We start from the raw sequence: 23,904 nt of genomic DNA, 5'->3' as shown, positions 1-23,904 counted from the left end.
GTCATCCGAACCAGAAAAACAACACCAATAAGGGCAAAGGGCAGTCAGATAAAAAACCTGATTAGATACCAGATTGTAGTAGGAGGGGTGTTTTGGTTGGAAGCCGTGTTCTTTGAGCGATCCTCGCCACAAACCTGCCGTGGCCCGTATTCCAGTCAACCTGTTCCGTGTTTGGGTCGACCGAACGTTCAACGTGGGCTTGATTGAGTCGTGTGGTCTTGGAAGTGTTTCTTATCACTCAAATTCGGTTGGCCGTCGTGGCGTGCGCGGCGCGTAAAAGTGAATTTTGAACCCGAAGATAAAAATAAACATTTGATCGGATCGTGCCATCTGAAGAGCCAATTGCTGAGTGTGCGGTGTGTTCTGTTCAGTTCAGCTTTTGCTTCCGAGACTACCGAGTGTGAGTTACCGAGCTCTGAACGTGTGTACGTTGTCGGTCCGTTGCGCTTTGCAAATTCCTCAAATCTTAATCCGCCCCATCTTTTCTGATTTATTTTCTGCTTGACCGGACTCGTGAAAAAGCCAGAATGTCTGATAAAACTCGCGTTTGCATCGTAGGCTCTGGAAACTGGTAAGTGTTAAGCAAGGACGTTGGTGAAGACATGGAAATGCATGGGCGAGACGAGGTCGAATACGCGAATGTCCTTGACCATGGACTACTTGAATGTTGAATGCAGTCGCTCGATCTCCTATGCATAATGCGCTGTGCTTCGAAATTTTATAATTATGTAATCTAATGCAAATATGTAATCTGTCTCTGAGTGTTATTTTTGATTTTGGACGACGTTACCGCCATGAACTAATAAATTTTTCCGTTGCAGGGGCTCGGCGATCGCTAAGATTGTCGGTGCTAATTGCGCCAGGCTTAGCAATTTCGATGATCGAGTTACCATGTATGTTTATGAAGAGATGATCGACGGAAAGAAGCTGACCGAGATTATAAACACCACCCACGAGAATGTCAAGTACCTGCCCGGTCATAAACTGCCTTCAAACGTTGTAAGTAGATATGCTGCATGGCTTCACTGTTTACGCCTTATATAAGCTTCTAAGCAAACGTTACGTAAAGCGGGAATTGAAATGTACACCTTCTAATAGATCCGCAATGAGCTAGATCCCTCTTGTAATCAGATGAAGTGCAGATGAAGGTGTGAATATGCACATTCTCATTATTTCCACTCATTACTGTCCCCGACTTGAAATTCGCCTTCACGTTTCGTTATTCATTGCTTGAGAGGCCCATTCATCATTTCAAATTTGAATTTTACAATCAGACGCGACTGCCGTGATCGTCACTATCGGTAGTAATGATGTCGATCGGGCGCTTACTACAGATATTTATCACAAAGCGATAATGGGTTTCCTTATGGGTAATTAAAAAATCATGAGGGTAATATGTGGTCCTCAAATATTCCATTGACGAGACAATTAAAGATGTTAATCGCAGTACTACGGGTGAATGGGCGCGTGATAATTTAAAGTCGTCTAGGAGAAGTTGCTTATCAAATAGTTTAGAGATATAGTGAGCCAACCTCGTCTGCATGTACGTCGTGAATCACCATTCCAATGGGACTTAGTAAGCCTTGGTATGAAAGTCCATTCACCCATCTGAAGTTTCTTACTAGATAATTGATATTTGCGTTCTCAATAGTACATGGAGAGTTGCGTGCAGCATTTTTTTGACATGTTACATTTCCTTTTTGTTCTTCAAAACACTTAACATCACAAATATTTTTCTACAAAACCCAAATTGAAGTAAATGACTGCTGCGTCCCTACTTGACAAATAGTATTATGGGTATCTATATTCCCTTTTATTTTCATGGCGTGACAAAGCCTTCAATTTGAATCTTAGTGGCAACACATGTCTGGCTGAATCCTCTAATCAGTGTCGTTACTTTCCAATTGATCGTTTATTTCAATCTTGTGATAGGAAAATAATGTCGATATTTGTAAAGTGACAAATACGCATTAAATAAAAATGCATCACTTTCGTTTGCGATTAGGAAAGTGGATTTGTCTGGAAAGATGTTTTAGTAATTTTTATTCAATTCATCTAAATATAACCATGATAAATCGAACGATTTTTTTATACGAATATTGAGTTGATTTGACCAATGAAATGCTAAAATATGCGAAATAGAATGTCGTATTCGATGGTCCTATAATCCCCGCTGATGGGGATTCAGTAACTAAGAAAGGCCTGAAAGGGAAACAAACCAAAAGGCCGTCCAACGATGGCTTGATACACTAGATAGTGATTGAAGAACCTCTCGACTCTGTTCGAACTAAGACTACTACCAAAAAAATGGCGAACCTGGTAAACCATAGGCAAGTTCGTTTTGCCACCGAAGGAAACTATGATTAAACAAGTCGGAATACCGGAAGCTCGGCACTTCAGGTAAAAGGTTTTGTGTTCATCTTATGTGAGCAACTCTCTATGCACGTTTTTCCATTCGTACATAGCAGCATGTAGGGAAAAAGTATATATTTATTGCCACATTAATGGGACGGTCTTAAAATTTCTTTACAAATGCTTTGAAACCACAAAAATCCATTGAAAGGCCAGGGGCACCCAAAAAATTTCCACCAGCGACCAACAATCGAATAGTTTTATTGGCGAAACGCGACCCGTTCAAATCATCCAAGGTGAATGGAGTCGAAATTGACAATGTTGTTTCATCATGAACTATTCTACTACGATTAGTAAGCGCGAAGCCGCCTGGTAGGATTATCGGGAACGTTCTTTTGCTTAAAAAACTGCAAATTTTAAGATGAGCGAAAACTTTGCACTGTATCGTCAAACCTGATGCGGATCAGCGGATCTGAAAAATGGCGTAATATCCTCTAGAGCGACTGTGTTTGGCAACGATGCGGCAAGAAATGTCCATCGACCGGAAACCAAAGAATTTCATTGGAGGTTCATAAAAAAACATTAAAGTCCGGAGGTGGTAGTATAATGGTATGGGGCTGTTTTTCATAGGAAGCTGTACGTCCGATACATCGAATTGATAGCGTAATATATCGATTTGTGTAGAAGGATTTGTTGGAGACGATAATGCTACCTGATGCCGAGGATAATATGCCACTTATTTGGACATTTCGACAGGACGATGATCGAAAACACTAATTGTGATGAGTCATTTTTCGGTTCCATGGACATAATGTGATCGTCCTTGAGTTGCCGGGTCAATGGCTAGATTTCAATACATGCGTTGAAAACTAATCTAATTTTTGAATGATAATAGAAAAGGATATGAAAACCAAGCTTGTTTGAGAATAAAAACGCTCGCACCTATTATTTTGTCCAGGTGGGTACATATAGATACACGTGCCAGTAATTAATACTGACATTCAGAACCCTAAAAACAGATAGAAAAGAAAAACGGAGATGACCCCATAGAGCCCGCCGTTCAGATAAGTTCACTTTTACTAAATTTCTTGACAATCGATTCAGCCGTTTTCGAGTAAATCGGATGTGAGACATTGAATCGACTTTAATAAGATTTTGTGTTTACACAAAACCTTGAAAATGGGAAGGGTGTAGTGTCCATTTTTTACGCGACACAAATTGTTTTGCTTCTCTATTCTGTTCTTCCCAGTTGCATAGCAATTTTTATCTTTTCCATTATTCCCCTTTCCAATTATTGTGATGTACTTCTAACTGCATAATTCTGGTTCAGATTAAGGAACATTACAATTACACAGTGCTACGCACCAACAGAGACTTCCAAATTAGTGGAGAAAGATGGTTTTTACGAGCAATCATACGCAATTCAGGGGATACTTCCTAAAGGTGACATTGTGATCGTGATAGGTGATCTAAGTTCCAAGGTTGGCTCGGAAACACCTTGCTCGGACATGTGATAGGGAAATACCGTTTTGGCGACCGTAACGATAACGGTGGGAGATTCGTGGATTGCTGCTTCGACCGTCTCGTCATTGGTGACATATTGTTTGAACAGAGAACCTGCCATAAGATCAGTTGGGTTTCAACTGACCAATACCGTACAAGCAATCAAATTGAGTTGCCTGCTGGATGTGCGTAACAAGAGAGACGCTGACATCAGCCTCGAAAGGGATCACCATCTGATGGTCACTTAGCAGGTTTGGAGAGCTGCGACCTTCCAAGTTCAACAACCATTTGTATGTTATTTTGTGGATCGGACGGCAGAAATACTGCCTGCCTGCCTGAGAATATCGATGAGCATTCGGTTGCCATCAAAAATGTTCTTCGGGCGCTACACAGGTCGTCGGCCACGTCCCGAAGAGGCGTCATAAGATTTGGCTGACTGCCGAATCGTGCAAGTGGATCGATGAACGCAAGGGGTTGAAAGCTCTATTGACCGCGGCGAGTAATGGCGAGCGTGGTACACTCGAACTCCGATACCGAGCGAAATCCCGAGAAGTTCAGCATAGTGTTCGCCGTGACAAGAGAGAATTTGCTATTTCGCTGGTCAGGGAATCGGATGATATCTCCGAACGCAATGATTTTAGAACTGTATACCGCATCACGAAAGAGCTTGCATGTGATCGGAAATCTTTCGATGGGCCTGTGCAGGATCTTTTTTGGAGTAGTGCGCAGAGTTCAGATCTTCGCTACATCTGCTTCCCGTCGATATAGAAAAAGCTTTCGATAGGGTGAACAGGAAGTGTATCTGGCATACTCTACACAGGAGGGACATTCCGCAGAAACTAATAGCTATTATCATTGTGGCATGTGATGGCACAAGTTAAAATCTCAGACGATTTTTAGGTCTAAAGCGAAGTTCACCAAGGTCGCATCCTGTCACCGATAGTATTTCTTGTTGTTATCGGTGATGTTCTTAATGCTGCCTTGTGCGTAGGACGTGGAGGAGTTTAATATACTATGACATCTTTGCTCAAATACCTCAGCTACGCTGATGATATTTGCTTTCTCTCTCAGCGATTCATGGACCTTCGCCAAATTGCTCTGGATTTGAAATGAGGAAACGGCAAATAAAGTTGGACTGAATGTAAACACCAGCAAAACCAAGGTTCTCAGTCTAGGCCATCGCACTCTCTCTGGCATTTTATTTAGGTTATTTGTCCGTGGGGTCATATTAAAATTAGTGGAAACTTCAGTAAATACACAAATTATTCAGAACTTTCAACATTTTAATGCACTTTAAGCCATCAAATATTGCTCTTATGATCGCCATTCGATTTTTGGGAAACCTTTCCCATTCAATGTGCTCGAAAAAATCTTTCTGGAAAAACGTTCGATGTAAGACGTAGAGTTATTTCACTATTTTAACATTCGAAATGACTATGTGCACATATGAGATTAATAACATACACTTCCAGTCGTCATACAAAAAGCAATGGATCCTCTTCGATAACTTACATTGGAAGTTATCAGACCACCTTGTTTTAAGAGGAAACATTTTTGAAAATCTAGGAAGATTCCTGCAAAATATTTGTAAGAAGTTCGTAAAATTAAATCAAATTGTCGCTGTTATTCAATTTGGACTCTTATCAGCGGTGCTCTACCTAATCTTTAACTTTGTTCAAGATTATCAGTCAGTAGTTTGGCCTTCGCATCTCAAAACCGGCCATTGGAAAATTTGGGATCACATGTTTATAAAAAAAAATCATCCAATCTTGAACGACAATTAGATCGCTCGAATGGCAGATTTGACCTAGTGATGTAATTAATAGACGCAATGCGGTTGCGGTGGTGTGCAATTATCAAATAATGATTTCTATTGGGGAAAATGTGAAGGCCTGGCTTGTTACATTTACATACAAGTAGAGATTATCGCTGATTGGAATGTGGTACGTTTGAATGGCGCTATGTGGTCGAACGGAAAGCCTACTGGAGTGTAATTATACGTTGCTTTATGAGAAAGGGGTTGTTTTTATTGTTTCATAATTCTAGCTTGCTTAAATTAGCGTTGTGGCGTTTACTGTTAAAGTTTCATTCAAGCTAGAGGAAGCGGGGTTTCCGATAGTTTTCTACACCGTGATCAATGGATATACAAAACCAATTCATGTAGCCGAAAGTCATAACCACAAAAGCTGTTCATTCTCGAGACCTGTTCCCTTTCTTGTGGTACTGCTTGCGCAAGATCTGCCGCAAGAGAATTGTAAAAGTTTTACCTTGAGCGAGTCCTTGTCCTCTTGACGACGTTAGGGCAGTTATAATTCATCAAATTGTACTTTAATCGAAGCACATTATTAATGAGAACTAATACCTATAATATTTTTTAAAAGGTGTATTGAGAAAAAACGCGGAATCTGTGATATTTTGGAGATGAATTCGGTTTAATCGAACATTGTATTATTATTGTAAAATAATATTGATAAAGGTAGACATATGTATGGATGCAAGCCACTGCTGCTGTGCATAGATTTGAATAATTAACATTAAAAGTATTGTAGCTCACTTGATATGGATCAGATTTCACAAAATTAACATTTTATCGTTTCACTGTTTTGAATTCTATTCGGACTATTAAAACATCGCACTTGTTAGATTTCATCAAATAACAACAACCAGACACTACCAGTCTAACAAACTTTGCCAGCAAATTAGAAAGTCTAACTAGACCGTAGTAGTACATATTCTTATGTTGTGACGATCCACACGAATCGTTATACTTTGAAAGGGGTATAAAACTCAAAGGTGAATGATATCAGATATATTAAATGTACCGGCGCGAATACGCCCCTTATTTATGAGGAACAAATGGATCGAGTCAAGCCATCATGATGTGTTGAAAGTTCGGCTAATGCTTAAATTCGTTGGTATTCTAATTCCCAATGTGTACGGAAAATATTAGGAATGAATGTCTTTTCTGGGAGTTTCAAATGATTTAGTATTCCAATATTGTAATTGAGTTTTCGATCAATTGCTTCACATTTTACAAATCATTCAATAAAATCTGATCAGAGTGCTTGAAATACTATCGATTACAACAAGATTTTTTAATTTTATTTTAGTATCTTTTGTTTGTTTTCTTTTTTCTTTGGCAACTGATCAAAGCATTTGGGTGCGAATTCTATAGAAACGGAAGCCAACCGAATTTCGAGCAAGTTTTCGTGACGAGAAAATTTTATTGTTACGCATGCTAAATACTGATAGTCGATTTAGACTGAAATGGTCGTCCAATCCAAACAAGATCACAGTATTCGTGGCAGAACAAATGGACGATCGAAAAGCGTATTTTCAGTCAGTGCTCAAATTTGCAGTGAACAATTTAGGGGGATAGCGTAACGTAGCATTTCGCTTCATATTTCCCACTGACTAATTACTACTCCATTTCGTTTATAAACAAAACGAGTTTTTCCACACTTGTTGCAGTAGCGGAATGTTTTTAATGAACACATTGGTCGATAACAATCTTTTGTGATTTGAAATTATTAATCTGGTTAGTCAAGTGACTTTCGAAAGTACTTATTAGCATAGAAGAAAAAAAAGTTAACATGAAAATCGGTTGAGTAGGGGAGAATGTTTATGTTATAAATAGCAAGAAAGCTTGAGCTTGATGATTTATGAGCAGAATTTTTAAGAGTTAAGCAGCCGGTTCAATTTTATTACATTTTTCATATAGTATTATGGAAAACGTAATTAATTCAATTGAGTTGTTTGTGTTTAAATTCCGAGGATGAATATGTATATGTAAATGTTATGAAAGGGGAAAATGAGAGCGAAGCAATATTGACTCGTTTTATGTGAAGATTCGCGGCAAGGTCATTAACTAGTCAGAGAAATACACTACCCGAGCAAAAGCAAAGAAAATTGAGAAGTGAATGAAATAAGCCGGCTATCGCGAAGCAGTTATTTTTCTGGATTGTGATATATTAAAGAATTTCTACAGGTCGTGGGTCGTCCTGGGTTTTTCCACTAATTTTTTGGTAACTACATTTGACTTCAAGCCATTTTATTTTATGTAAATGTTGGTGTTCTTCTTTTCCATCGTCTTTATCTTATTTGTTCTTTTTTAGTCTATCACTGCTAGGAAACTTAAAAAAGTATAGCGTCAAATGTGATAATCCACATTTTCAGAAAACATTCAAGTAAAGAATTTGAAATAATCATATCTATGCTCTCACCCGATATTCTGATATAATCCTGATAATATTCCCTAAAATAAAGTTAATAATAGCATTTTTTTCCTATTTTTACTTGCATATAACCTAGTCGTAAAGCTGAAAAGTTCAGTGCAGTCCTGCAATTGCTAACAAACTAAACACAAATTTTCCACAAAAATAGTGCCCCATGTCTAAAAATTACATCGTGGAAGTATGACAACCTTGCTATCGTTCACGGTTCACAGAGATGCGCTTCAAATTCCGGAGACACCGACACTCTTGCTCTACTTTCTGCAGCAAGTGATCTTGGGGCGACCCAATCTCGTCGTCCATCTTGGGAGAGTGGGTCGTAGTCAGCAATGGAATTGTCGCCTTTCCTTAATGTCTGACTTAGCCATTGCCACTTCTGCCTTCAATCCACGCACGTACCTGTGACAGGCCTGCATGGTGATCAAATTCTTCGTTTGAAATACTACTCCGATCATACGTCGCAGACAGATGTCGAGAAATGTTTTAAGCTTTCGACTGACAATAGTGGTCACCTGCCATGTGCTACTCCCATATAGCAACAATCGAGCGACATCCACCTCGGTGCCACTGTCCTCAAAAACCACACTTCCTTGGCTTTGTTGATATTTATCTTCAGTACAACTCTATTTGCCTCTCTTTCTAAATTAAGAGCGATTTGGCCAATTTCTATGACTCGGTGAAAGAGCAAACAGATACGATCAGCGTAGTCGAGGTATATGACGAAAGATGTCATAGTCCGTTGGACTCCTCCATGTCCTTGGAAAAAGGCAGCATGAAGGACGTCATCGATAACAAGAAAAAATAATATCTATGGCAAGATGCAACCCTATCGGACTCAGCTCCGGATCACAAATTCCTCTGAGATTTTACGTCGATGCAGCACTTGACACTTTGCGCCATCACATGTCACTCTTATAACAGCTATTAGTTTCTCCGAAATGTCCTTCCTACGTAGAGTACTCCAGACAAACTTCTTATTGACGCCATCGAAAGCCTTCTCAAAATCGATGAAGAGCAAAAAAGACGGAAATCTAAACTCCGCACACTATTCCAGCCTGTTCTCTGCCAATGCTTTTTGATGCGTTCTAGGATTACTTTAGCCACTATCTATTTCAGCCACAAGAGGCGGAATTTCATTGGATGTGATACGGTTAAAAACCATGTTGAAGTGTGCCTTCCACCTCTTCAGCTGCTCGTCATCATGGGTGCGAAGTCGAGTATTATTATCCCTCACGAGACCATCAGTAGATTTGCAACCTCATGCAAATTTGTTGTGATGCGTCATACAGTTCGGACAGCATTGCGATCTGCAGCATCTTTGGCTGTTCTATCCAACGCAATAACTAATTCCATTTTGTCACGGCGCATACTACGATGAACCTCGCGAGATTTCGAACGGGCGTCACACAAGCGCGTCACGCTCGCCATCACTTGCAGCGGCCAATAGAGCCTTTAATCCCTTCCGTTCATCGATCTGCTTTCACGATTCAACAGTCAGCCAGATCTTATGATGCCACTTCGGGATGTGGCCGATGATCTGCATAGTAACTGAGAAGAAAACATTTTTTGGTGGCCGCAAGATAGCTCGTCCAATGGTCGAACGATAGCTGGATCATACAAGCGGTACCTAATTGACCTTATGGCAAGCTTTGTGCTTGAACAATGTTCCACCAATGACGAGACGGCATAAAGCTTCCACCAGCTTAGGACAGTGAAGACCGTGTTTGTGGAAAGGTTCCTTTTCTAACATATCGGAAGTCTCTTTAACCTGTACCGGAATCTTGTAGTCAGAATCCTGTCAGAAATTGGCTCCCAGGTGAAGAAAGCGTGCCTTGTGGTAGCCGCCAGAAACAACCCGACACTGCATTCGCATCTCCTACCACTTGGCTTTCTAGAGTACAAAAGCACATTGCCATAAGTGTGGCAAGAGTGGGAGGAGCACTCTCCAGAGTCCCGTCAACTAAATTCTTTCAATCCGTTTGGTGAAGGCAACATGAAGAAAATCACCAACAAGTGGGGGAAGACAACTCCTGAATGATCATGATGTGCTCCATCTCATTGGTATATCGCCGTTCACGAGGTTATAGAAGATTCAGAAATCCCCAAATTATTTACCATTGTCATTGCGGCCCCAAGATTATCAGAATGAAATTATGCGGTGTTTCCAACGATTAATTAATTGAAGTAATAAAAACTTGTTGTTTCTTTTTCGTTGGTGTGGGTATTTATTCTTGCAAATACCGATATTTCGGGAACCACTTGTTCCCTTCATCAGTGCAAACAAGAAACGGTATTTGCAAGAATAAATACCCACACCAACGAAAAAGAAACAACAAGTTTTTATTACTTCAATTCACCCAAGATCATGTTCCTGCATTATATGCTCCATCAAAGTGTTATCAGAATCCACCTTGGCAATCAGATCACTATTCATAAGTACAATATTACCTATCCGCCTCCCGGACTGCATTCAGTTCCTTATAGAAAGTGTGCTTTTTCTAGCCATAACTCTCCATTGGTGCGTATAACTAAACAATAATTGGAATACTGCGCATTCTGGACTGGAATTTCACAGTCAGTATACTATCATATTTGAAATCGGTGCCTATGTTACTAGGCCGCGTTTTGCGGATGGCATTACCATTATGCTTCCACCGAATTCACACTGGAGAGCGGATTGGTCTTCGTAGTCTCACTACTTTATTTCGATTAACATCAGAATGCTCAGTTTGTAACGTTGAGCAAAAAGCATAGGCACACTCCAAAAACCAATTTGTGTTTTTGTATGATAGCCGAAATTCTTATTGTTTTTCTTCAGCCTTTGTCCTTTAGAGAGGTGGCGGTGAGGAAGACGGGGCGGTAACCCTGTTGGCCGAATCAAAACCAAGTGGCCGAGGAGAACCTCCATAGTGGTGGCACCGGGAGACGCTGTACTCACTTTGGCTTGCCGGCCGTGATGCAGTAGGCGACTGCTCCAAAGGCCTAACCAGGGCGATCAGACTCGAGTCTGCACGGGGACTCATCTGAAGTGGCAATGTGGTCACGAAACCCCACCAGGGGTATACTGGTACCATGGAAACCGGGATAGCCCCTGGACTCTCATACTTCGGGTGAACTCCCGTTGCATATGAGTACAGCCCGGTTATCCAGCGAGAAGAGACCTTCGGGCCTCGGCGTGGTGTTGCGTTTCAACACATGTGCCGTACTCCTTAGTTCGGTAGAGATTTAAGTAGGTCTTGCATCCAACAGTATGAATGCTAAGCCATGCGCTTGGTATAGACTAGTACCGTTGTTGCTTGTCACAGCGGGGTTCTGATTGTGGTCACAAAATCAATTCGTGTCTTAAGAAGACCGTGGGATTAAGTCTCCACGTAAAATACTCAAGGACTCCCAGTCCTGTAAAAACGGTAAGAAATTACATTCGACACATACCCAGCAGTGTCCAGTTTACACGGTTGTAATGCCAATTCTGGTAAAACATGAATTTACTCAAAAATGCCCCTCACATCATTACATTGGTTTCTTCCGCAAATTTCGATCATCAGACCTATAGCAAAATAGATTTCAGAAAAAACACCTTGGAAGAAAAATCACTGTTGGGGTCTGTTGGGTGTTTCGACTACAGTGACTCAACCCTAGTCCTTTTTCAAATAGTCTTCAATTTACCTTTAGCGAAGTTCTGAAAAAAGATCCAACCAGATCGAAAGTATAATCTGATTAATGGGTGCAACATCCCTTCCCATTATGTGGTCTCTGTTCTTCATATCATCACACCTTTCGCTTCCCTAACCTAATCCAATCATAATGTAACCAAGGCAATCATTCAGCGAATTCATTGGGTAGTTATTGGTTCCCGTATCGACTAAGGTTAGTTTTTACTGTGTCGTCAAATATCTTCTGAAATTCAAAAAATGCCACCCATGAAAGTTGCTGTAATGATTCTTGATAAGATAATAATATTATATGAATAAGATTAGTATACAATACCTTTGGTCGAAGGTGAAAATTTTTTACTTGGAGCTACGTTAATATGTTTGAATACATATTTTACAAGCAGTTTATCAGTAACAAGTTGCCGCAACATAGAGCAATTCCGACTTTGACCTTCTATTCAAGATTATTGCTCATTCATTCTTATCGGGGAGTTATGAGACATCATAATATCTAATATGTATTTCAGCTTAACTAGAGTTCCAACGTGAACAAACCGAAGTGAAACAATTACCCCTTGTAAAGAATAGCGAACAATTCGTAGGGCTGGAGAGAAGTAGACTCTTCATAAATGTGATTTTAATATTTCACATGAGTACGTGGGACAGACAGACAGTGAATCAATTTTAATAAGGTTTTGTTTTACACAAAACCTTAAAAATGGGCAAAGGCATCGCCTATGCGTTGACTTTTGCCAAGGGCGAGATTAGTGCTATATCACTCATAGGGAACTGAGGAACGATAACCTGAAAAGGCCACCTGAATGTGTGCAGCCTTGCAAGAGTTCCTCGATACATCATTATCATCGCAACTACCGATATCCGGTCTAGGCCTACCTGAGTAAGGAACTCCAGACATCCCGGTTTTGCGCCGAGGTCCACCAATTCGACAGATACTTTTTTAAAGGAGTAAATCGTGGTTCCAGCACGCATGCCTTTGGTAGGCCCATTAAACTATCTTCAAACAATCACAAATATTCATGATCGGAACCGTGGTTTCAATGCGATGTACGTAAACAAGTTCACAAAGCTACTACCTTGACCATATCCGGCGCACAAAAATTGGAAATATGGAATTGATAAAATGAAATGATGACAAGCGAACATATATTACATTTAGTAATAACAGAAAAAAAACAAGGAAATATTTTAAACGGTCTAAAGGCATACGTGTTGCTAAACTGTTTCAAAGCCCAAATAAATCAATAATAATCTCAACTAACATCCCCTCGAAACCCAGATATTACGAAGTAGGGTCTCGAGGTTCCCATTGTTCCTGGCATCTTCGGGTTTAATTGTATGAGATGCCCTTTAAAGTTTATAATGTATTTATCGTAAAACAATTAAATTTTTAAAAGCAAAGAAAAAAGTCTGATAATATCGCAAAGATTGGAAAATACCATAAAAATGAATTTCCGATTCGTCCTGAATAGTAATCCCCTCTTAAATGACTTCAAAAAGAAGTCGGCGCGTGGTCTCGTTTAAGAAATATACACATGTATATACACATATACATATCCAATGCTATAGCGCATGAAAATGAGACGTCATTCTTTGGGGAATTCTCCCGATCTGAATGAATCTACGACGGTTATGGAAAATTACTTAACAAATTGTTGAGTGTGGTTAGTGCTAAAGCTTTGATCGCGTCTAGCAGAAAAAACTAGACTTTTGCACAGAACTTATGACTTGTTATTCTCGTGATACTAAATTGGTTATTGAAGTAATTTAATAATCTTCTAGGAATGTTCGCACCAATGAAGTAATAGACTTTGGATCTATAGATCTTAAGATATTATCATATTTTGATTTTTGTTTTCATTCTTAATTCTGGCATGGCGAAGGTGTGATTCGCAAATGAGCTGCAGTTATGCTTCTAGCTTGTTTATATCTTGTATTACTAATCCCATAACCAAATATTGACAAAGTACCTAATTCACAAATACTCTCTCGTGCATTTTCACTATACCATAAAGGGTTCTTTGCAATAATGTCTACTTGTTGTTAATTAAAAAAAATCATATTTCCCAGATAACCACACACATGATAATGAGTGATAAATAATATCAGTTTTTTGTCAGAAGCTAATAACTCTATTATCTCTGTCCAAAGTACTCAACAGAAAATAACCTTTCAGACTTTAGACGTACGAATGAATTTACTAAGAATGTAAATATTTTTTTTTACTTTTGCTGGCACAGAAAGAAGAGTTAACCTCTGTTCGACTATTTGTTCTATACTTATAAATTTAGATAGTAAAGCGAAGATAAAGATGCGATTACTAGGTTTATAGATTTATAGCTTTGTTATACATCACACATAAATATGTATATCCGTTATGATTTGATACTGCATTTTATATCTAAGTAATCCTTTTGATGAGATAAGTGACTATCTAGGTGTGGAGGGTTTATTTCATTTGCTCTGTTATCTTCGAAATCTCATTCTGTTTTTTACAGATAAATCAGAACATATATTGAGGAATCTTAAAATGATATATATATCCAACAAAACTACGTCAATATTCATTGACCAATTATTATGGACAATGGAATATTTTTTAGCCAATATTCCTTGATAAAATTCTATTTTCGTAATAGATACAAAGTCTAAACCGCACAATTAATTTCTATGTCAATATTTTCATTTTCATCTTCATAAACAAAAATACAAATTTCAAATCATTCACACGAATTTTCTATTTCTTTCAGGTTGCCATTCCAGACATTGTAGAAGCCGCAAAGGAGGCTGATATACTTATCTTCGTTGTGCCACATCAATTCATCCGTAATTTCTGTTCTAGTCTTTTGGGAAAAATTAAGCCAACCGCGGTGGCAATTTCATTAATTAAAGGATTCGACATTGCCGAAGGCGGTGGCATTGACCTTATTTCTCATATCATCACAAGGCACTTGAAGGTATTCGTTCAAATGTTCCGAATGCTTTGTTCTCATTTAACTGTCGATATGTTTTTTTTATCATTGCCCTAGATACCATGTTCAGTGTTGATGGGAGCTAATCTAGCAAATGAAGTAGCAGAAGAGAAATTCTGTGAAACCACAATTGGTAGTCGGGATATGAAAATGGCACCAACTTTCCGGGACCTGTTCCAAGCTCATCATTTTCGTGTTGTTGTCGTTGATGATGTAAATGCTGTTGAAGTTTGTGGTGCTCTGAAAGTAAGTTCTCATAGTAATTCTTGTACTTGTCGGAATACAAAAGCGATAATTCTTTGATATCTATAGAATATCGTTGCTTGCGGAGCTGGCTTCGTCGACGGTTTGGGACTTGGAGACAACACAAAAGCAGCTGTTATCCGATTAGGTCTTATGGAAATGATTAAGTTTGTTGATATCTTCTATCCGGGTAGCAAATTAGCCACATTTTTCGAAAGTTGTGGTGTTGCTGATCTAATTACCACATGTTACGGTAAGTGTATACTAGTTCAAAATGATGCTTTTTATCAATATCGTTTCGTTGATCTAAACTTGCTATGGTACAATACAGAGTGTCATTCTTTTTCTACATCCCGTCCATGCATTTCTATAAGTCTTCGAAATGCTGGTGATGGCATTTCCTGTTATATGTACTCCTGTTTTTTTCGAAGAACATATAAATGTTTGTACATAGACGACATGGTTGTGAACAACATTTTATGCCGAAGCGATGTTGGCACGTAGTGGCGGGTTTGGCATTTTTTCAGACGTAGGCTTAGTCCTCGGCATTTTGCCGGACACCATAAAGACTGCGGGTCTACACGGAGGGCTGTGGGATTGAGAAAAGAATCCCCTGTGCTTTCTATTAAAAAAAAACAAGTTGGGAAACCAGAAGCCGGATGCTTCTGGTATGAGGGGTTTTGTGTATTTCCTATATATATCAGCGAACATTTGTCCTGTTTGTATCTAGCTTGCAATAGTATGTCAGACTATTCATTTTGGTGTGATCCTGACATTCAAAGCCTCAGATTGCAAGAAATTTGCACAAGAGCGACAACTTTGACCTATTTTAAGTTTGCTAGTAATAGTACGAATTCCACCAAACTTTATATTATAGCTTATATTATGCAGAATTTTATGATTCTTGGATGAACTTAATTTAATTATTATTTATTATTATTAACTTTATTTGAGCATCCAGATCAGGCTTTTGATAGAATCAAATGGCGAAATCGATCACGACGAAAAGACCCCGCTTGTGAACGGGACAAAGGCTGAAGAAGAATAAGATTAGCTTTATTTGAACAGATATCGGTATGGAAAGTATTATGGCCCCAGGTACCACATAGTGGCAGCTCCATGATTTTCTTTAGAATTTTCGATTGGGTAATGGCGCATTCAAATAAGTGCTCAGCTTCTAGTCTCCGCACTCCCTCTTTGCAACAAATGTCAAAGCCAATACCGGCTTTGGAAAATACTAATCGATACCTTTCATTTGATGCCTGGAGACAGGCATGCGGGTGGGCGGGTAGTGTTTAATAAAATGGACGTGTGTGTGCGTATGTATGCTTTCGTGCACAGAGTAGAATGGAAAGGTGTGAAGATGCGTTAAATCGATTTTGTGCACAATCTTTAATATGTATGTACATACGCATATTTTGTTTGGCAATATATGACGGAATATTTTGCACTCTTAGCTATGTACGAATGGAAAAACGTGCATAGAGAGTTGCTCACATAAGATGAACACAAAACCTTTATACCTGAAACGCCGGGTTTCCGGTGCGCTGACTTGTTTCTTAATTAAATATGTAGATATTTTCCAGTACTTTTGAACAGAAACCGAAACGAAATTAATATTTGTTGGACATAAAGTGGAACGACCCACTGCGACGTCATTCGCAGTTCACATAGAAGTCGGTTCAAAAGCTGCACGACATTGGAAAATGAGGACATATGCATAGTATTGCGGGTAGCAAAGTTTCATCCGAGAAAACAGTCTGCTTTTGTGAAAGAGGGTGCTATCAAAATCTTTGACTTTTAGTATTCAGTTGTCTGGCAAAAGTAAAATCAGGGTTTTATAGGTAAGTCAATATGGAGCCCTCAAGCATGGTGTCGTATACCCTACTGCTGTGGTTTAGTTCATTACAAAATGCCACCTTCGGCGTAAAATATCCGTTTGTCTTCCAGTAAGACAAAAACGCCAAGTACACTTTTTGGTACGAGAATGGCTATTGCATAATGTCTCACGTCGACTGTATATGCCTTTACCAATCGGTAAATTCTGCTCGAACTTCAGGTTCATTTACAGCACATCTCCCCCCTCCCCCCTGGTTTTGAGGAAGGCTATGTCCCCTGTATCTCCCAGTTCGAATTTCTGCCGAGCGTTTACCGGCCGAGCGAATGGGAGTCTTTTGAGCAACACGATTATGGGGTGGGATTGGTGGCCTTTTATCTTTGGCTCGAAACATACAAACGACAACATATGGAACCACGCTCCACGCTCTGCTCACCGCGATCATCGCCATTTGGTTTGTCATTTCGAGCCAAAGAGAGCTTTGCTCGCCGTTCCACAATATTTTCAGCCTTAGTGGCAGTATCAGTACAACCTAAGGCGCTTCTGGCAGTTGGTGGGTTAGATGCTTGTTCCACAATTAATGAACCTGTGACGCAGTTATACTGGGGGTGGCAGACCGATACGCTGGTAGCCTTTATTGATGATGCTTTTAAAGCGAATGAATTGGAGTTAACTAGAATAAATGGCTCAATGCCAAAAGAGGCGTTAAATATGACTAGCTCCATGTTCAGTTTTTGGTTTTCCTGCGTTGAATTTGCTATCAAGTGAATTTGCTATGTTTAACGGAAGTGACGCTGGTGATGCCTTATGCCCTCAGCGATCTTCTGCGTGCAGTCTGTGTCGTCGAGTAAAGATTTTTTCAGACCAGGGAGTATGGGTGAAGAACTTCGCCTTGTTTTCTACGAAAATGTTTCGATTGCAGTGAGAGGAGAATCTGGTAATTCCCATTGTCTAATTTTTCGACCTCGTAGTCAGTAGCGATGGATATGGACGTATAATTTCGGAAGTTAAAGATTTCTGGGGCCGACACGGCAATAATTGGAGGAATCTTTTATCTCTGAAGCATCCGCGGTTGTTGTTGATTAGTGAAGCTCGAGTATGCCGTTTGTTGCTTCATTCCTTGAATCACGTGTTAATTAATCAGACGTCCAAGCCAATGGAAAAATTTAAGTCTCTTCATCTTGTAAATACTAACAAAAATAAAAAGCATCTGGTTGGGGTGAGGTAAAAAATAAAGTGATGATTCATCAAAAAGATCTTCATTAAGTAGGTATTCAGATAAATATAAACATCGGCTGAATTTAGCACTGTTCAATGCGATTGGCTGCTTTAATTTTTTTTAAACCCTCGAAAGACTTCTTTTAACTGACAAATCTATTTTAAACATTATTTTCTTAATCAATTTCGAATATAAGTTTCTTAATCAATGTCTTACCAGGTGGCCGTAATAGGAAAGTTTCAGAAGCCTTTGTGAAGACAGGTAAATCCATCAAAGAGCTTGAAGCGGAAATGCTCAATGGTCAAAAATTGCAAGGACCTATTACAGCCGAGGAGGTTAACTTCATGCTTAAAAACAAACAAATGGAAGATAAGTATGTTATTGAAAAACATTTCAGAAATCGCAATATTTTAATACCACATCTTTTTTTATTAATTTGCAGATTTCCATTATTCACTGCAATTCACAAAATTTGTTCAGGAACTATCCAAGCTAAAGACCTTATTGATTGCATACGTAATCATCCAGAGCACATGTAAGTTAAGAATTATTGTGGTACAATATTAACCTATTTGGTATACTCCCGCTTTTATTTCATTGATTTTTCACATTTGTAGATAATTCTTATTTTTTTGGGAAATTGTGTTCATTATTGCCACACAAAAGAAATGTAAATTTTTATTAAGATTCCTTTTTCAATGTAGCACTGCATTTTTTCATGTGGTATATAATTTGGAGCATGCTTTATGGCTATTCTTTTCTTTATCTATTGTTGTATTTTATAAATTATTTCTTTCTTTGGAGAAAATGTACACATGTTAGAAAGCTCAATTAAATTTTTCGGGCAGCTAATTTTTTAAAAAGTTGAGCGTGTTTTTTTTTACTCTTTGAACGGTGGCGGCGTTTCGTAAAAGATTAGAGTTAGAACCTAATAGTTGTTATACTTAACATAATTCTCTGTTTACTGCTCCAGTTATAGATTAGTCACGGAAAGGGATTAGATTCTTTATTGGCGTATGTACGTCTCCTGTTTATTCCCTTTAGGAATGTAGAGCGTCCTCACAGTCTCAGTTTTCAATAACAAAAAGCAATGACATACCGGGAAAACCTGGAGCAACAGGAGGGTACCATTTAACCGTACACAAAGGTATGGTAATATTAAACATCAAACCAAAATATATGACAGTTACAAACCATCAGAAAAAGTATGCTAAAGATATAATGGTTAAATTGGCACGTGTTCCCCGACATTATATAGTATTTGATGGACAGAAGCAATTTTGAAATCTACCGTGATTCATCTGATACTGATCACGTCAACGTTGAAGAGTTTTCCTGGGCAGTGCTAGGCACTTTAAACTAACAATTAAACCAGTTTGAAGTAAACCAATGAATCCAATTTAATAGAGTTTCATTCTGCGTATGCTTCGGTCTGAAAAACCTAAAAAGTGCTGCCTAATGCATTAAGCAACATGGTGTTGGTCATTTTGGCTGAAGAAGTTCAAAAGACGACTTCTGATGGTTTTTGCGTTGCTCTTCTAAACAAATGCGTACATTTCATCCGCAGAGGTTGTGCCTGAGCTGATGCATGTTAGTATGTTAACTTCCGCTGAAAAATGGGTAAGGGACTCGTGCGGAGAAATATTCACTTTAAAATCGAAAATGACGAAAAACATTTCAATAAGTACTGTTTAGGTCTGGGTCTGTTTTCAGCTCAAATATAGATTTGAATGGCACATAAATTGATGGTTCAATAAGTAGGGATAATAAATACAACTCACAAGTATGGGGAACATTTCTAAACTTATAGCAGAAAATTAAATCCATCGACCAACAGGCGATATTGAAAAGTTTGGCGGAAATCTATTATTAAATAAATTATGCATATCAAACTTGTCTTTTTCGCGTAAATTCACTGCACCCTAAAATGATGTTACATAAGAGAATTACAAAAACTTTCATACCTGAAGTGTCCAGCTTTCGGTTTCGGATTTGTGTACGAGCTCAAGTGGTTGATTGTTTTTTATCTTTCGGGGTGCCGCTCTTACATACTTGAATTATCTCCATAATTTACTCGAAATGGACGTAGCTTTGGTACTCAAGGTTATCTACCACCGAACCAACCTTGGGAGTTGCCTTCTGAATGCCCGAAACAAGGGAGTCGCTGACGTCGACCTTAACCCAGATTATCATTTGACGTTTGCTTGCGTACCGCGTCTTGTTGCAGGGGTGGAGAGTTTCGTCCCCGAGGCTCAACATGGTTCAGTTAGAAGAGCGCGACACGTTTGAGTTGCGATATCGCACAAATTTCGGGAAGTGAAGCGTACCGTGTGCCGTGACAAAAAGTAATTTGTTATTGCTAGTCAGGAGGTAGAAGCTGCCACAATAATTAAAATTTCCCTATCATATGTTCATATGTTGTGATGACGAGCAGTTTAAAAGGTAGAGGGAATATTTCAGTACGGTTCCCACCGGCCTCGAACTAAACCTCCAAACAATAGAGAAGCTATCCCTGCGATCAATGCGCAGCGAGGCAAGACGGTCTTTTTGTGAAATTGGAGTGAATGGAACCCACAGACATCAGGCGACTACCTCGAAGAAACATTGTTAGACTGAGGCATTTTTACTGTGTAGCGAACCCCTTTGGAGTAATTGTAACTTGCTTAAAAAGTGGAGACTTTTGGGATTGTTTTACAATTCATTTTACCTTTAACTTTCGCACTTTTTGAATATTTGGCCTCTTTTAGGCATTCTATTTAAGATTTTCCGGTTCGGTCCGGATGCGTTGGTTATGAAAATTTGAACATACTTAACCGTTTAAATTATGAGTAAATGTAGAGCAATTTACTTGAAGGAGGCGAGCTTCTTAGCCTGATACAAGCCCGTATCAACACAATGATTGATTTCATTTCAATCAATGCATGGTCCACATTAGCAGCTTATATAAAACATCTTCCAGCTTGATGGAGAAGTTTCTTGAAACATGTCTTTATGTCCATATTTGCACCAATAAGGGATATTTTAATGAAGTTTATTCACTTAAAGGCGACGAAGTTTATTCACATAAATCTTCGGGCATAAAAGGGCTTCCAATCTGTGACTAGTTTCACTTTTAAAGAGTTTCGAATTCTTACTCTCGAGGCCCATCATCACTGGTTTAGCTCATCTGATTAATTGCTCATTTAATGTAGACTGAATCGATTTATGTTACGCTGTTTTTCAACCAAAGTAGTATAATCAGCGCGACAACTTATCCCTCCGAAAATCTGTTCAGCTAGGATGTATAACTAAGAATAATTCGTTTAAATAGAAATTTAATCGAGCAATAAGGCCACATGTGTACATTTATTTGGATTATTTAGTTGGTACTTTGGATACTTACGATAAAAATTTAAATTTATGATTATAACAATTGCAATATGTGAAATATGAAAACCAGCCAAAGAATAACTTTGACACATGCGTACTTACTATAAAATCTCTGTTGCACATAAGTAATTTCAATGGCATAACTAACTTAATACATATCGTGGAGAGTTCCGTATAAATGAAATTTCAATACAAACTGAGATAGTACTGCTGTTTTATTGACATGTTGTGTTCGTCAACGCAAAACAGAACGCTGCAATATATGTAATTAATACTGTGATCCCAAAATATACATATATCATACACACACACATACACACATCTAGTATTCCTCTATTATTTACATTAGATCGCAAAGACAACAGCCTTTGGAACACCATAAAGAAATATCAGTTTGTTACTACCCTAAATAAAATCTTGCCGACTATTTGTAAATGCATTCTCCCCACACACTCTCTACAGACCCTTTGAATTCATTTTCAATAAAGTCAAAACATAATGTAATTGTGCAAACAAATAGCAATACCTATGTAGAGTAGTAAAATTACATTAAAGCTTTTGATGGCACCAAAACTGATTGCCGCAATGTGCACTAGCAAATATTTTAAAATATTGTAAACATAATTTTTTGTCCTATTGAAATTAATATATCGCATTGTTACATAAAATATGAAGAAGGATATATTTTAGATTCCAAATTGGATATGTTGTTAATATGTACTGTAACGTGAAAATAAATTATTTAAATTGTTAATGTTTTAACAATATGCTCTCTTTCATTTTAGAAAATTTGAAACGTTCCCTACTAATTTATATATTGTAAATTTGTTTTTGCTTCTCGCATTACTTTTACAATTAGTTTGTTTGCTAACTTCATTCTTTCTTGAGTACTTTGTTAGTTTAACAAAAATAATTCCAGGCGTTCACTGTCAGAGAGTTTATGGAAATTAGGGTGTCAAGAAATGAAATCCAAAGTTGACAGTGATCGCTGTCTTACTATCATGGTTTCATTTTAAAGACTAACAGTAAAGCAGTATCAATATAAAACGATGAAAATGATTTGAAAATAACGATTGTGTATTCTACTCTGTGAGCTTATTTCGGTACGATCAGTGTAGAGCTGATTCAAAATCTTAGCCATCATATTCAATACAATATTGAATTATCTCCCGGCAATCCACCCTTTCTTCAATCGTTTATTAGCAAATTGGCTGCCCTTATTCTGTATTCAATGTGCATGGAACTTTCCTTGGTTTATTTCTAAATTATTAATATATTGATGCTGTTTGCCCATTTGTTGCTGTTTTCAGTGTTATGCCTTTCAATATCAACCTATCCAACTTTCAGGTTTTCAGTAAAACGAATGATAACTAACTGATAGTTTCCTTATTTTATTCACGTAATTTTTGTTCACAGTGTGTGTATTTTATATTATTTTGTTTGTTGTTTTAACATATATTTTCTATACATTATATGTCTGCCTTAATAAAAATTTATTGGATAAAAATAAATTCTATCAACATGAAAAACAATATTTTCATTTGTAGGAAAATAACACATGTTGCCAAACTCTAAGAGTCTTCATACATTTGTACATCACCTTCTTGTGGATGTGTAAAATACTATTAATTCCGTTTACTCCAATAATTTACATGCCAAAATTAAACTAAAATGTCATTCCAATTTTCGCATTTTTAAGTCATTTTAGTAAAATTGATGTGAGAACTAATTAAGCATACTTACTTAATTCATCCGTGAAAAAGAAATTGAGTAAAAATAATTTTAAATGAATTTTAAGTATATCGGTAGTACGACACTATGTGTAAAGAACAATTTTAGGAAGTGAAAGAAACGGATGACATTAAAATAAAAATTGTCAAAATAATCAATAATAATCATAAATTTAATAAAAGTCGCAAATATTAAATTTACTTAACAGGATAAAATTGGTACAATTTTTTTATTTTAATTTGATTTCCTTCAAAACTGGGCCTGCTGCTATTTTTCGTAAAAATCTCTGAAACTGCTTATTAAACACTTAAACACTTAACTGGCCACTGTGCACCCTCTTGTAACAAATTTTTCCATTTTTTCCTATCTAATTTTAAGTTCATTCTATCACATTAACCTATGCTCTCAGGATATATTACCATAACCTTTAACTTCCTGTTTCTCTTCTTGGTATTGTCAAACTGTACAATTCATAAGATATGAATACCTGAAAACATACGTTTTTGCCTTGCTTTCGTTTGAATTAGACATAACTTATTTACACTAAAACACCAAATAAATTAATACACGACTTTATTAATATGTTTTGAAACTGTTAAAGGGATTTAGGAATCGAAATCATTGTCTATAATATTCCACAAAATATATGCAAAAATAGTATTTGAAATGAAACTGACGGTATTCGGTCAAAATGTTAGTGGTGCTTGGATATATGAGGGGTGAACAAAAGGAAATGATAAGTAAAGTACAAATAAAATTATAAATTTATTTTTTT

General features: G+C 37.9%; 1 protein-coding gene across 5 annotated transcripts in view; it reads left to right on the top strand.

Annotated features, from left to right (window-relative positions):
* Nucleotides 1-355: 355 nt before the first annotated feature.
* Nucleotides 356-23,904, top strand: part of LOC119657746 (glycerol-3-phosphate dehydrogenase [NAD(+)], cytoplasmic) — a 31,573-nt gene continuing 8,024 nt past the window's right edge. For 3 of the 5 annotated variants that reach the window (XM_038064830.1, XM_038064822.1, XM_038064813.1), the window contains exons 1-7: nucleotides 528-571; nucleotides 822-999; nucleotides 14,509-14,715; nucleotides 14,788-14,976; nucleotides 15,043-15,226; nucleotides 18,249-18,402; nucleotides 18,472-18,564. In XM_038064830.1, the coding sequence (XP_037920758.1) occupies nucleotides 528-571; nucleotides 822-999; nucleotides 14,509-14,715; nucleotides 14,788-14,976; nucleotides 15,043-15,226; nucleotides 18,249-18,402; nucleotides 18,472-18,564 (1,049 nt within the window). Of the gene's footprint in view, nucleotides 572-821; nucleotides 1,000-14,508; nucleotides 14,716-14,787; nucleotides 14,977-15,042; nucleotides 15,227-18,248; nucleotides 18,403-18,471; nucleotides 18,565-21,747; nucleotides 22,091-22,945; nucleotides 23,340-23,904 lie in introns of those variants that run through there. The other 2 variants (XM_038064796.1, XM_038064805.1) reach the window with 2 other exon arrangements.

The sequence above is a fragment of the Hermetia illucens genome, chromosome 1 (genome assembly GCF_905115235.1).
Source record: "Hermetia illucens chromosome 1, iHerIll2.2.curated.20191125, whole genome shotgun sequence".
Classification (NCBI taxonomy): Eukaryota; Metazoa; Arthropoda; class Insecta; order Diptera; family Stratiomyidae; genus Hermetia; species Hermetia illucens.
The sequence above is the reverse complement of the archived record's forward strand: the minus strand, read 5'-3'. Positions and strand labels throughout refer to the sequence as shown.